The 15,659-nt window shown below is 41.5% G+C and overlaps 1 protein-coding gene across 3 annotated transcripts in view; it reads right to left on the reverse strand.

Annotated features, from left to right (window-relative positions):
- Positions 1 to 15,659, reverse strand: part of emid1 (EMI domain containing 1) — a 343,566-nt gene that overhangs the window by 32,139 nt on the left and 295,768 nt on the right. For all 3 annotated transcript variants that reach the window (XM_043715640.2, XM_043715641.2, XM_043715643.2), the window contains exons 9-11: positions 4,634 to 4,723; positions 1,369 to 1,421; positions 1,053 to 1,115 (exon numbers count right to left, since the gene is read on the reverse strand). In XM_043715640.2, coding sequence (XP_043571575.1) covers positions 1,053 to 1,115; positions 1,369 to 1,421; positions 4,634 to 4,723 — 206 coding nt within the window. The remainder of the gene's footprint in view (positions 1 to 1,052; positions 1,116 to 1,368; positions 1,422 to 4,633; positions 4,724 to 15,659) is intronic.

Genomic DNA, 15,659 nt, shown 5'->3' on the forward strand with positions numbered 1-15,659 from the left:
AGGCGGCTTCATAACTTATCTATAAGGTAATTAAGTGCCATTTGATACCACTGTCAGAAATACCTTCCAGCAGTTTGAAATTGAGAGTAGGCTAACGAGGCTGTATTTGGAGAGACTGGACTGGACTGGAGTTGGCTGGCTATTTATGGAGAGGCCATGCGGGGCCACTTGCCACTTTGTCAGTTGATGTTACAATTGTCAGATGCACTGAAACAAGATGCATGTTTAGAACATGCCTAGCTCTGGCTCAGAACTCTTCCACATTACATCTGGGAAGAGGTTGTGACTCATGATCTTTGTTGCATTCAGCACAATCATTGATATTAAACAAAGTGAATCAAATTGGTGGAAAACCAGCCTGTATGATAGTTGGGATTTGAGGACGAGGTTGAGCTAGATCTTCAACTCGACACTTTTTGTGAAGTTACAAATGCCCTGGTCTCATTTGTTTTCACTTGTCTTGGGTTCCATCAACACTGACATTGGGAATGTTCATGGATGTCCACCTCTCATTAGTTATTTCATTTTCCATAATCATTCACAAGTGATGTAGCATGGTGACTGAACTTTGAACTGATGTGACGTTTTGGTTTGAGCTGTGACCAGATACCTTGCTTATGGACTTGTGATGGTACCTGCCCCTGTGTCTCTGGATGACTGTGCCAATGGGCAGTGTACAGGTTGAAAAGAGAGTAGGCCAAGAATCGATCCTCGTGAGACTTCACAGTGATGGTGCAGGCACAGGAAGGGATGCTATTCCTTGAAATGTTTGTCCACAGTCAGTTAGGTAAGTGGAGGAGAAGATGAGCAGGTACACAGGAACATAGGAAACTGTGAGCTGGATAAACAATTAGCATCAACAAAGCTTCTTTCTTTCAGTTGATGATCAGCCTACCTTCACACAATATTCGTCAGCAAACACTGATGTTATTTACTTCAATGATTTCTCATATCATGGACGTAGCTATAAACTAAAAGACATTGTGGCCTTATTAGGCATTCTTATACTTCAGTGTGTCTAACATGTCCCACTTCAACCTTGTGAAACTTACTCTGTCTCCCTTTTCACCTTTAGGTCCATCTAATCCTGGTATACCTGGCCGACCAGCCCATCCCTATCCAAAATAAAGGACATTCTATTTAGAAAAGTGAGACTGGAAACATGACATTATCATATGAAAAATTATTAGTTTCTGACTGATTGAGACAAAATCTCTCCATGCATTTATAATTTGTGACTCTACAAGAATAAAGCCGAAAAGAACACCAACAAAAAAAGCTCATATTAATTTGAACGCAAATGAGTTACTGTAAAATTTGAATATTTTCTCTGTTAGAACCACAACAATTATCTTTGCAATGACTTACATCTTTTCCCGGAGGCCCAGGTGGTCCAATAGGTCCTTGCTGACCAGGTGAACCTAAACATTTTCAACAAAAGACTGTACTTAATTTGAGTAAATGCCTACTTTATTCAAAAGCCTCTCATGATTAATCACAGTAAATGATGAGCCATGTATGTCAGAGAAGGAGCACATCAGAAACAACGACTGAATTACATGGGGTCACCTACTCCCACCTCCTCCACCCTCACTGGCTAAAGAGTGATCTAGGCAGCTTGTGATGTACCAGTAGCACCAGGAAAGGTGGTGCCCACTGCTTGTACTCTACACAGGCAAACTTTGAATGTTGGCTGGGGGCTAGAGTCGAAGAGTGTGGCGCTGGAAAAGCACAGCCGGTCAGGCAGCATCTGAGGGGTAGGAGATTCCACATAAGCAGCATAAGCCCTTCATCAAGACAACATGGGGTCAGGGTGGAGTGTGTTGTTAAATTCATGATGAAGGGTTTATGCCCGAAACGTTGACTCTCCTGCATCTTGGATGCTGCCTGGCCTGCTGTGTTTTCTCCAGTGCCACACTTTTCAATAAACCTCTCCTATTGGAGAGACACTGGCTAAACAGGGTGCATCCTGACCACCACCAGCCCATACAGAGAAGCCTGCCAGGGTGTCTGCTTGATGTGGGCCATTCGTGACCCTGGCCAAATGCAGGTGCAGTAAGCCCCTAATGTGGGCATTATTTGCTCACTCAGTGTTCAGTTGTTCCACTGGCAGTCAGGTCACCCAATGCCACTCTTGCCACTGAGATAACTGTGTTGGGAGCAGGGCAGGCAGGTAGACATTGGCAGGTTACCCACTGGATTTAATGTACTCCCTGTCCATTCCCTGTCTTTAAACTCATTGGTGAGGGAGCATTAAGGCCAACACAGTTGGTTCCATTTTTAACTCTGTGCAAATGGGTGCATTATTTTGCCCAATATTCTTTATTCCACCTCCATATCTGATGAAATGACAGTGCACATCAATGCTTCTACATACCACGCCAGGTGGAGATGGTGCCCTGGTAGTTATGTCACAGGACTAATGATACAGGGGCTCACTTTAATATTCTGGAGGAAAGGCTTCAAGCTCCAAGGGCAAATGGTGGAATTGGAATTTCAATAACTAATTTGCAATTGAAAACTAATTCATGGTAACCTTGAAACTATCATCGATTGTCATAATGATCCATCTGGTTCCCTACTGTCCACTGTGGAAGTCTTAATTTGATCTGACCAACCTGTGACTCCAGACTCATAACTATGTGATACTGCCATCTGAAAATAGCCTATAAAGTCACACAGTTCATGGGCAATGAAGGATGGACAACAAAGACTGACCTTGTCAGGGATAAGCTCAAACAAGAAACAATGAAGGAATAAAAGATGTTCTCTTTGCTTCCCTTTTATTGTCTCCCTGCCCTTAATCCACCTGCAATGCTTGATCTCAACACTGGAGGTGATGGATTGATGGAGCTCCCTGTTTATTGAGCTCTTCAATACACAAGTAGCCCACATAAGGGTACTGAGACCTGTAAGTGAGAATTCGCCATGTCTCCCATCAGCGACGTTGGACATGGCTGCAATGTCTATCCTTCCTCACCACCCCCAATCCATCCCAAGACATCCGCTGAAACTGAAAATCTGCATCAAGCCACAATTGGGTTTCTTTTGCAAAAATGATGCAGCTATAGTTTTCTCCTATTTCATTCATATGGTGTGGGTATTAGACCATAAGACATAGGAGCGGAAGTAAGGCCATTTGGCCCATCGAGTCCACTCCGCATTATTACTGGCGGAAGTAATATTTATTGCTACTGTTAAAGCAAGAGTCAGTTATAAATGTACATTTTCAATCAATCAATTGCAAAACAAATTTGATAATTAAATGTGGTACAATTATTTAATTTGTTTTCCCCATTTCTTTGAAGTGATCCTCAGCTACAAGTGAGGCATGAGAATGTAGACCGTGGTCCCAATGTTATTTTTCATGTAACTGTGCTGCTCCTTGGCAGTAAACATTTTCATGTTTCCATAAGTTTAATTTTTGTTCTACTGAAAGTGAAAATTCAAACTTAATTGAAAATGAAATTAAAAATTGCACATTTTCCTTTCCTCTTCAACTTTATTTTCCTTCTCTCTTGGCCCTCTTGCATTGATAGACAAGAAGGTTCCAGCCCAAGGTCCTGTTAATTCAGTGGGCCAATGGAAAATGTAACAAGTGCTGCTCAGATTGTTCACTGTCTCCACTTCTAAAGTTTGCCTTTGGGGAAGTGGCAAGCATCTGGTGGAAGACACAACTTACTGTTCAGTGAAATGAATCTTGATCATTATTGTGACAACTACCTCTCATAGCATTATTTAAAACTATTGGTCAGAGTACTGAGTACCTGAGTTGGGAGGTCATGTTACGGCTGTACAGGACATTGGTTAGGCCACTGTTGGAATATTGCATGCAATTCTGGTCTCCTTCCTATCGGAAAGATGTTGTGAAACTTGAAAGGGTTCAGAAAAGATTTACAAGGATGTTGCCAGGGTTGGAGGATTTGAGCTACAGGGAGAGGCTGAACAGGCTGGGCTGTTTTCCCTGGAGCGTCGGAGGCTGAGGGGTGACCTTATAGAGGTTTACAAGATTATGAGGGGCATGGATAGGACAAATAGACAAATTCTTTTCCCAGGGGTCGGGGAGTCCAGAACTAGAGGATATAGGTTTAGGGTGAGAGGGGAAAGATATAAAAGAGACCTAAGGGGCAACTTTTTCACACAGAGGGTGGTACGTGTATGGAATGAGCTGTCAGAGAATGTGGTGGAGGCTGGTACAATTGCAACATTTAAGAGGCATTTGGATGGGTATATGAATAGGAAGGGTTTGGAGGGTTATGGGCCGGGTGCTGGCAGGTGGGACTAGATTGGGTTGGGATATCTGGTCGGCATGGATGGGTTGGACTGAAGAGTCTGTTTCCATGCTCTACATCTCTATGACTCTACTAGATTTGTAGGAGCTAAAGGGGTAAAGAGTGGGTGTAAGCCGTTGAGATAGTGGATGAACCATGATCATGTTTAATGGGGGGGTGCAGCCTTGATGGGCCAAATGGCCTACTGACATACCTGCTTTCTATGCTTCTCTGTTTATTTTTGTTTATTTTCAATAATATACTTTGCACTGCACTGTTGAAAGGAAGACCAACATCATAGATGTGCTGGATGGTTTATGAAAAAAATCTAAAATGAAGTCTTCTTGAAGCATAAAACTTACCGACAGGTCCCACTGGTCCAGGTGGCCCAGGTGGTCCACGAACACCAGTTACAACAGTATCTGTGAAGGTATTTGACAAGACGGAATCACCTGTAGCAATGAAACATGTCAGCATTAATACATATAAGAAGAGTTAAACTTAAACTTCACTAAAAAAAAAGTGTATTTGACCAAACCCTTTCTAGGTCCAGAGATTGTGAATGTATTCTTTTGACTCTCGAAATTTCTCCTCTTTTTTGGGTTGAAGGCACTGGAGTTCCTTGACCTTGAGATCATTTCTCAATACAGTTCTAGACCGTAGGTACTACCCTGTGATTTTACAGTCATTGCCGGGCAATGATCAGTTAACTCAGCACCAACATTGGATTGAATCTGGCTTTTCTGACTAAACTTGCCAAATGAGCTACTAAGACAGCTGAACAAGTATACAGATATAAAAGGGTAGAGATGTCCTAGGCAACCCATTTTAAACTTGCACTGTTACAGCTATAAATCCTGGAGAAATTAGGTAAATGGCTATTTATGGTCTATCCTTTGGGCTTCAATTGATCCCAATTATCAGTGTTATGGATGCAGAGCCGAGCAACCTCGTTAAAATGTCTGTTATGCAATGCCAAGGTAGCATTTCACAGTTTATTTTTGCAAGAATTATTAAATACTAGAATATACGAATTGGTCAGTTGAATTTTCGTTTTGGGTCCAGACACTTGCTTAGCTTGATTCCTGGTCACAAATAACTTTGCGCCAATACCCAAGGTCCGATGTGATTTTTTTTGATGGCCAATTAAAGATTGTGGACTGGCTCCCTTGGCCGGAGGAGCAACAAGACACCACTGGTACAGTTGGGAGTTGCCAATGTAGGTAAGAGGGAAAGATGGAGTATCTTTCCATAATTAAATTTATACTGGCCACAGCTGCCATGCAGGTATTCTGGATAGGGAACAGTTTTAAAGGGCACATATCAGAGTACTGGCTGTGGGAGGAGGAGAATGGGAACTTTTATAGGTAGGTAACCATTACTAATCTCATGCCAATGAAATGGCAGTTTCTAAAATAGCACAGCAACAGGAAAAATATTGAGAAACCAACACGATGGCCAGTGTCATCAAAGTAAGGCCTCACCTGACTCCTCCTGAGATTGAAAATAATACCCAATGAGTCACAAACAGTACATTTGTTATTCCTTCTGTGGCTAATTACAGCAAAATGGTGACTTGCCACCAGAGGGCAACATGCTATCTCTAATACTAGACCTATTTTAATAAGCTTAATGTAAGTCTGCATGACAGACTCATAATCCATGACCAGATATAGATTAAATTAAATTTAAAGTAAGAATATTAACAGCACTATCGAAATAATGAGAAAAGCAATAACAGTCTGTATTTCATAGAATCACAAAATATTACTGCAATATTACACCATCATTTTTCTCCACACAAACCACATACTGCTCAGTCCTCAAATCCTTTAATAAACTTTCATTCAGGCTACTAAATCCCTTTTAAAGTCACATATGAATTCTGCTTATTAACAGAACATTTTACACATCAATGTATATTCTATTCTCTCCCTATGTAAGGATTTCCTTTCTCACCTATTCTTTAATTCTTTTTTTCTGATCAGCAGGGTCTCTATTTGGGTGTCCCAACATCCTGATGTGCCAGAAGATCCACAGAAATCAGAAGTGAAACACCTTAAATAATCTGTTGTGCATTTTCTCCAGAAGTTATAGGAGAGTAATAGAATCTCCATGCAAGTTATTGGTGATTATTTCAATCTTCTCTCATTAAGCATTCATTGATCAATACTTACCCTTTGTAATTCTGAGGTTCTCCAATGGATCCTCAACTTTCTTAGAGACAGAAACAACTCAAGTCCCCCACTCACACTTTAAGTGTTAACATCTCAGTGAACCGCTGTAGTGACAAGCTTTCAACTCATTTCACAGGTTCACACAAGATCAATTTTGCTTCAATTGTTGCTGTGAGCCCTTGTTGTGCTGCACTTAAGCCTTCTGTTTTGTGATGAGCCTAAGGAGATAAATGTAGGGAGGCAAACAAACTCTAGACCGATATTTTAAACAGAAAGCAACTAGTACAGGCTTTGATCTGATTCATAAGATTGCGCTGCAGGAGAATAGCCACAACTTATTTTGTTCAAATCAAAACTCCATTTAAGGTGACTCAAAGATGTGGGACGTTAGTGTTTTCAATATTTTATATCACACAATATTATATGACACCAGGTTATAGTCCAACAGGTTTAATTGGAAGCACACTAGCTTTCGGAGCGACGCTCCTTCATCAGGTGATTGTGGAGGAGCGTCGCTCCGAAAGCTAGAACATAGAAAAATACAGCGCAGTACAGGCCCTTTGGCCCTCGATGTTGCGCCGATCCAAGCCCACCTAACCTACACTAGCCCACTATCCTAGTGTGCTTCCAATGAAACCTGTTGGACTATAACCTGGTGTTGTGTGATTTTTAACTTTGTACACCCCAGTCCAACACCAGCATCTCCAAATCATCAATATTATATGAGGTATGGCAAGTGTTGTACATATGGAAGGAGGAAATGACTTTGGATCTCTGGGTCCTAAAGGTCTCCACTAGTGGCAATTTCTTGCCTCAAACCTTGGTCCATTGAAGACTATTTAATTGCAATTGATTAGTCAACAGCTCCAATAGCAGAATGGTGCAAATTGATCTAATGGAGAGGTGATAACATAATAGTAATGTCACTGAACTAGTAACCTAAAGGTTACTGATTCCTGATGAAGAGCTTATGCTTGAAATACGGCTCCTCAGATGCTGCTTATTTGGCTGTGCTTACTCTGATTGTGTGTGTGTGTGTGTGTGTGTGTGTGTGTGTGTGTGTGTGTGTGTGTGTGTGTGTGTGTGTGTGTGTGTGTGTGTGTGTGTGTGTGTGTGTGTGTGTGTGTGTGTGTGTGTGTGTGTGTGTGTGTGTGTGTGTGTGTGTGTGTGTGAGAGACTGAGGTGGGGCAGTTCCTGAGGCATAGTGATAGTGTCTCTACCTCTGAGCCAGGAGTGTCAAATCCCATCTTCCCCCAAGGTGTGTCATCATTTGCCTGAAGTGGACGATTAAAAATAACAACGAAATTGTACACGACAACATTATAGAAACTGAAACTGACTGAAGCTGTTACTCTGCATTTCATTTACTTTCTGAAAGATAAAGAGCTTCACGTTGTGTTCTGGCCTGACTATGCTAGGATATTACGGACCTGTCGTTAAAATAATGAATCATGCTGAGGGTACTTGAGAAAGAAGTTAGGCAGGATTGTTTTGGAGCTTGAGACCCTGACAGCAGAATCATTTCCAGGTTCTGAGCCTGCACTGCTTGAGCATGACAAGCCCTCTGTAACTGCTTGAGGACAGTGAGTAGGCTGCCAATGCTAGCTGACCAATAGACAGACCACAACAGTCAGGAAGCTGCGATGTATTGATTCAAGCAAATGATGGAGGCTGAACCCCTTGTTTCACCAGTCGTTTTTGTTTGATTTATTTTTTCGTATGACGTGGATGCCACCGGCAAGGCCAGCATTTCTGCCCAGCCCCCATTGAATAGCTTAATGTGGGAGCCCATTTCAGAAGGTTCTTAAGTGTAAACCACATTATTAAGGGGCAAAAGTGGGTACTGCAGATGCTGGAGATTTGAGTCAAGATTAGAATGGTGCTGGAAAAGCACAGCAGGTCAGGCAGCATCCGAGGAGCAGGAGAATCGACGTTTCGAGCATATGCTCTTCTTCAGACATTCCTGATGAAGGGCTTTTGCCCGAAATGTCGATTTTCCTGCTCCTCGGATGCTGCCTGACCTCCTGTGCTTTTCCAGCACTACTCTAATCTTGACACATTATTGATGGGTCAGACCAGGTAAGGACAGCAGATCAAAGGACTTTAGTAAACCAGATAAATTTTTAACAGCAATCAATGATTAGCTTTAGCTTGAACTGTTGTAGTGTAATTTGAACCCGTGTGCCCAGAGATTTAGCCAGACCCTCCAGATTTCCAATCAAGTGACAGTACCACTAGGAGAAAGTGAGGACTGCAAATGCTGGAGGTCAGAGTCAAAAAGTGTCACGCTGAAAAAGCACAGCAGGTCAGGCAGCATCCGTGGAGTAGGAGAGTCGACATTTCGAGCATAAGCTCTTCATCGGGAATGTCTGATGAAGAGCTTATTTTTTTTATTTCAAAAATATACTTTATTCATAAAATTATTTGGATCTCTATACAATTGGTCATGCCATTCTTGTGCACACATTACATTGCTTTACATACAGACATCGAAATTTATTTTTCCTATATACAAGTCTGTACATTTACTATCCAGCTCTTCTGCTGAGGTGTCAGTGGAGCCCAAAAGACTGGGTGGGCCCTCTGTTCTTCTTAGGCAGGCAGATGCTACATGGTGGTCTTTCCCCACCACGCTGTGGCAGCAGCTGCCCCGAGCTGTCGCTCAACACGTGGTCCTGGGCCTTGGAATGTGCCAGTCTGCAACACTCAGTCGGGGTCAACTCCTTCAGCTGGAAGATCAACAGGTTTCAGACTGCCCAAAGAGCGTCTTTCACCGAGTTGATGATCCTCCAGGCACAGTTGATGTTCGTCTTGGTGTGCGTCCCAGGGAACAGACAGTAGAGCATGGAGTCCCGTGTCACGGCGCTGCTCGGGACAAACCTCGACAAACACCACTGCATTCCTCTCCAGACTTCCTTTGCATAGGCACGTTCCAGAAGGAGGTGTGTGACAGTCTCATCCCCTCCACAGCCGCTTCGAGGGCAGCGTGTGGTGCGGCTGAGAGTCCAGGCGTACATAAAGGATCTCACAGGCATAGCCCTTCTCACCACCAGCCAAGCCATGTCTTGGTGCTTGTTGGAAAGTTCTGGTGATGAGGCATTCTGCCAAATGACTTTGCCAGTCTGCTCAGGGAACCGCTCGATAGGACCCGCCGTCTCATTTTCCCGAAGGGTCTCAAGGACACTACGTGCTGACCACTTCCTGATGTACTTGTGGTCAAAGGTGTTTTTCTTCATAAACTTCTCCACGAAGAACAGGTGATACGGAACGGTCCAACTACTTGGAGCATTCTGCGGCAGCGAGGCCCGTCCTTCGCACACCGGGGACAGGTAGAACCTCAGTACGTAGTGACACTTGGTGGTTGCGTACCGGGGATCCACGCACAGCTTGATGCAGCCTCACACAAAGGTGGCCATCAGGGTGACGGTCGCATTGGGTGTGTTTTTACCCCGTTGCCCAGATCTTTATACATTGAGTCCCTTCGGACCCGGTCCATCTTTGATCTCCATATAAAATGGAAGATGACCTGGGCAGCAGCACAGGTTTTTATGCTCAAAACGTCGACCCTCCTGCTCCTCGAATGCTCTTGGCTTGCTGTGCTTTTCCAGTGCCACACTTTTTCACAGTACCATTACGCCAATGTTGGCTTCATGCTGTGTGCAGGGAGCAGTAGATGATCAGGAAGTGGGAAGAACCCAGCAAGGCAGGCAGCATCAAGAGGAGGAGGAGAAGTCAATGTTTTGGGTATAACCCTTCTTGGATCCAACTTACTTCAAAGTGATCTGGAGGCGAAATCCTTTTGGTGACCCAGTATGCACCCAATGGGACATTCTGGAATACCCGCTCTGTCCATGGCATTTGTGTCAGATCTTAAGGAAGTCTGAATGTTATCTCTCTGGGTCATGTCATAGAATCAGTAGAGAGGAGAGTTCATGAGCACATCTCTAAATCCAAGACCATCAAACTGCTCAGGGTGACCATCAGTGACACTGCTTCAGGTGAGACTCAAAACTTGGAAGACATGCCCTGTCAGCTTTATTCACCTGTATCTGATAACAAAGCCTGTCTTTCCTCTCGTTCTTTTAATATTTTACAATTTATCATTCTTTCCTTTTCTGTGCTTTTATTTATGTTCTTACTTCTAAAAAGCAAAATAAAGTTAATTTATGACTCAAGTGTTTTGGCTTAATGATATATATTTTCAATTCTCATGCTCAACGCAGTACTGCAAGCCAGCTGACAGATGGCTGCACATTACAGTGACTGACTCATGATACAGATAAGGTCACTGGTTCAAACAGAACAGCATATGTCCCACTCCTACACCATGGAAGGTTGAGAATGTTTAATGCAACAAACTGAGGTACAATTGAGAAAGGAATTATAGTAGAATCACCCTGAATTGCCTTAAAATGCTAAGGATGTTCATTTAAAGTATTTAAGATATCTTTTCTATCAATATTATAATCAAAAATAAACATTGAAAGATTTAAGTGGCCAGGTTAAGCACAATAAAGATTAACAGATAAGCTGGTTGTGAGCAAGTCTAAGTCGGATGGTAAACCCATTACTCTGACAAAGACCAGAGATAAAATATTTTTAATCTGTCCATTTCTCACCAAAGCCATTCCTCGAAAACAAGGGCTGGAGGGCACCACGTAAATCCCATTGACACTCAAGGTCTACCTTATGGGCGCGTAGATGGGTGTTTTGGGTATAAGACTGTTCACAATACCCAAACATAACCAGGTAGTGAGTAGCTGGAACAATGGTCATTAAAAGGATGTTCAGAGATACCTCTACAGCAGGTGATACTTGAAACTGAGCCTCCGAGTCCAGGGCTAGGAACACTATCACTGTGCTGTAAGAAGGGCAGCATGGTGGCTCAGTGGTTAGCACTGCTGCCTCATAGCGCCAGGGACTCCGTTCGATTTCAATCTCTGGCGACTGTCTGTGTGGAGTTTGCACATTCTCCCCGTGTTTGCGAGGGTTTCCTCTGGGTACTCTGGTTTCCTCTCACAGTCCAAAGATGTGTAGGTCAGGTGAATTGGCCATACTAGATTGTCCATAGCGTTAGATGCATTAGTCAGGGGTAAATATAGGGGAATGGGTCTGGGTGGATTAATCTTCGGAGGGTCGGTGTGGACTTATTGAGCCAAAGGGCTGTGTCCACACTGTAGGGAATCCAGTCTAATCTAAAAGGCCCTTAGAACCTACCTTCCCATAGAACTATGAAATTATTTTCAGGTAATATGGTGATTCATAGCACGGTGCTATGTAAGTTATTGAAAATATATGATATAGCTGCATTATTACACGCAAGAAATAGAAGTCAAATGTTAATGCTGAACAAACGTGATTGGAAATTTTGTTTAGTTCAGCAGAATTGGATCAGCTTGTGTCTTACTGAACTTTATTACTGTTCAATTCCTTGGATCAGAATCATTTAGGTTTGGGAAGGAATTTCTGACAAAATGTCTCAGTATATATAAAACAATTGAAACAAATGGTTACAGACAGATCTGCTCGCAGTTCAGCTGCTCCACTGTGGGACTGGGCAGCAGATGGAGCTAAAGGTTCTGAGATAATGTTTTCAGATCATGTTCAGGGCCTTCTTACAAACAACATTTTTTGTTCAATAATTCTGTTTATTTTCTCTGTTTATGTTTCCCCATACATTGTAAATAATATATCTAATAAAGATAAATCCTGACTTTTATAGCTGTCATTTTAATGCTTCTTTATGCAGACAAGGTGAAAGAAGTACATGTTTGGGAATGGAAAATATTTCTACATTTTATTCACTCTCAGTTTGAGGGCAGGTATATTTACACTGCACTAACAATAAACTTTCATCCCTCTCCTGCATGCACTGATCCGGTAATTTCATTTCCCACATCAATTATTCTTGCAATTTGTATAAGTTGGTATCAAATTAGAACTACAACCTATTTTACTTGATTTTCAAGTTGTCATTTGTGTAGGTTATCTTGAAGAGAATTCACTTTTAAAACACTATATGCTGTATGTATACTTTGTTGCAATTTTCCTTGACAGTCTGCTTTGGGATTGCAAGCTGCACACAAAGCAATCAATTCGTCTGCTTTTTAACTTGTAATGTGTATTACTGTTTTCAGGCAAAGTAACCGACAGTTAATCAATTCCTCGTGGATAATTATAAGACCATTATCACTAATATGACATGATCAGTGCTGGAAAACATCATGTTGATGAGGCCCATTTTAGTTGACCAGTAAGCAAGCAAGTCAATCTACAGGTGAACCACATGGTCAACCATTTTAAATTGTGTGAAAACTGCAGGAGACACCTTACACTATATTTATTTGTTACACATTGGAAAGGATTGAAAACAGAGCTTGCTAATAAACAGACAAATCCCTACGGAGAGGCCAAGTTATCTCACTTGCGAGAGGCAAAGAGATCAGCGCATATGCAAGTGAGAGAAGGTCAAAGGTATGTTGTCAGAATTTCCACAAAATTCCTAGATTAAATATGGACACAACAGACCTTTTAACTTTATTCCTTCATTTTTCTAGTTCATATTAAGAAGGACTTTATGTTAATTATTACCTTATTTCTTTATTTTTCTACCTATTCTATGATGGCTTGTAATGATTAACCTTTTAAACTTTGTTTCTTTTACTACTTTGTAGCTGAGTTTTTTTGTACCGAGGTACCTTGTACCTAAGATAGTGCCTTGTACTAGACACTAGACACTTTTCACTGTACTCCTGTACTTGAGTACACGTGACAATAAAATTTAAATCTAAACCTAAAAATCAACATCTGAATCAGAATTGACAATGTCTAAACAGTATTCAGAGTTATGGTTTCTGGATTCAAGTGTGTCCAATGCAAAGAAATGTTAAAATTGTTAACAATGGTCGACAACACTCAGGGTAAACAGTTAAGGAGCTAAAAGACGCCAGAATGGTATGGACAACATTAGAAGACCAATTCAGACACAGATTAAACTTCTGATGTTCACTGACTGGAAATCAAATCATTTTGACAGAATCAACAGAACCAATTCAAGAGCAGATACAGAGGAAAGGTCTCATTATGTGATATTTCAGATGGGAAGCTAACAAACAGAATTTTTGAGTTGATGATCACAGCCACCTCTATGGAAGTCTTCCAGAGAGATCTGTGAGACAAACCAAAGATATGGTCAAGAATGGATTTAAGTACAAAATGATGTTCATAGGTTGATAAAGTTTATAGTTTGATGTACAAACACAATAATTTGTAGGTCAAACATAACAAAAAATGCAAAAGGTTTGGCTTTCTGCATGAACCAAGGAAATACCCAGCTTTCAATCAGTTTTGCAAGGCATGTGGCAGAATCAGGTATTGGCAAAAGTAATGCATTAGAGAAAGGTGTACCACATTGTGAGCAGCAAATATAGTAAGAAGTACAAGTAAAATGCTGCTTCACCTCGAAGGCACTTTTGTGGTTTTTGGCAATGAGGCAACAGGAGAACGGGCAAGTGCTTCACCTTCTGTGATCGTTGATAATTGTCCTCGGAAATTGAGGAATGATGGGGAAGTCACAGAGGGAATGGTCCCTGTGGAATGCTGACAATGGAGTGGAGGGGAACAATATGTTTAACTGTGGTATCCTGCTGGCAGTGGCAGAAATGATCTTTTGATTCTGGTGACTACTGGGGTGGAAAGTGATGACAAGGGAAAATGCAGAGAGGGAAAGCATGTGGGTTCACTCCTTTACATTAGGTGAGACTAGATGACTGGTTTAAAGGTGAGGAGGGGAAAACACCTCTACGCTCTCATCAAGCCACAGAGTCGTACAGCACAGAAAGACCCTTCGGCCCAACATGTCTATGCTGACTAGGTTTCCTAAACTGAAGTAGTCCTATTTGCCTGTGTTTGGCCCATATTCCTCTAAAGCTATCCTATCCATGTATCTGTCTAAATGTCTTTTACATGTGTAGGAATGACCCCAGCCTTCCAGTCTAATGCCCACTAATCTTTCCTGCCGCTGCATGGAACAAAAATGGATGATTAAAAGACCAAATTTAATTTAGAAAACTTACATTTTTAGCATGAAAACATAGGTTGCATTTAGAAGGTTACTAAATAAGACTCATTAATGAGATGCTTCTTACTTTAAATTGGGTATTTTTGTTTTGATGAGATACTGAAGAAGGTTTTTAAGGAAAATTGCAGCTGAAATACCATCTTTGTCTAATTATTGACTATTACCATAAATGGAGTTATGAAGGAGAGAAAAATATTCAGAAGTTTAAATGTATATCTGGTTAAGGCCTAAACTCATAATCATGGTACTGTCATGGACTAGGCCAGGTCACTCAAAACATTCTTAAGCAGACAGCCCAGACCATAACTTTGCAATTTGTTGTGTTAAGTGTACAGTAAAAATTACCCGGTGTAAGTTAGCGAGGTTGACTACCAGGTTTTAAAACAGACAAAAATTTATTCGCAAAATGATACAATGAAACACAAAGAATAGAATAAAGAACACCTGCAGAACTCAGTCTATCCAAACTAGACTTAAGTATGCTGTTCCAAATATAGGCAACAGTCCCACTAAGCAAACCCTCTTAAAACACAGTTAAAAAAAGGAACACAGTTAAAAAATAGGTTGAAGTTAGAAGGGCAGAAAGAGAGAGAGAGTTTTGCGGCCTGTTTCCACACAGCTGAACTCCTAATTGGTTCTGGACTGAACTGCCCAGCTGGAGAGCTGACCACTCCCTCTTTCATTATACATGTCACTTCTAAAACATGACCACTTTGTCCTGAAGTCTCATCTGCTTACATATAAATAAAAGGCCTCTCAATACCCTTTAATCTCTGTGCCAAACTAGTCTGATCGGAACTGGGAAATGTTTACGACCCCTCTGAAAAAAGCCAAGGACACAGCATCCTTGAGAAAAGGAACAGCTTTTAGAAAAAAAAGGACCAGCTTTGTGACAGTACTGAACAAGGTAAATACTGGACACCACAAACACAATAGACATAATCAATTAACTATAAAGTGCATTCTTTGATGAGGCTTTAAGATGGTTAATACATAAAACTTGTCATGTCCATTTCAAATATTCTCATTCTTTTATTTAGTCATGGATATGCACATCACTGGCATTCCACTCACTAATTTAGTCTCTCTTCACAGTAAAGACACAAATAACAACTCAAAAATGTTAGGGAA

Source organism: Chiloscyllium plagiosum, unplaced genomic scaffold (assembly GCF_037043375.1).
Source record: "Chiloscyllium plagiosum isolate Xiang-an unplaced genomic scaffold, Cpla_swu_hap1 HiC_scaffold_24, whole genome shotgun sequence".
Taxonomy (NCBI): Eukaryota; Metazoa; Chordata; class Chondrichthyes; order Orectolobiformes; family Hemiscylliidae; genus Chiloscyllium; species Chiloscyllium plagiosum.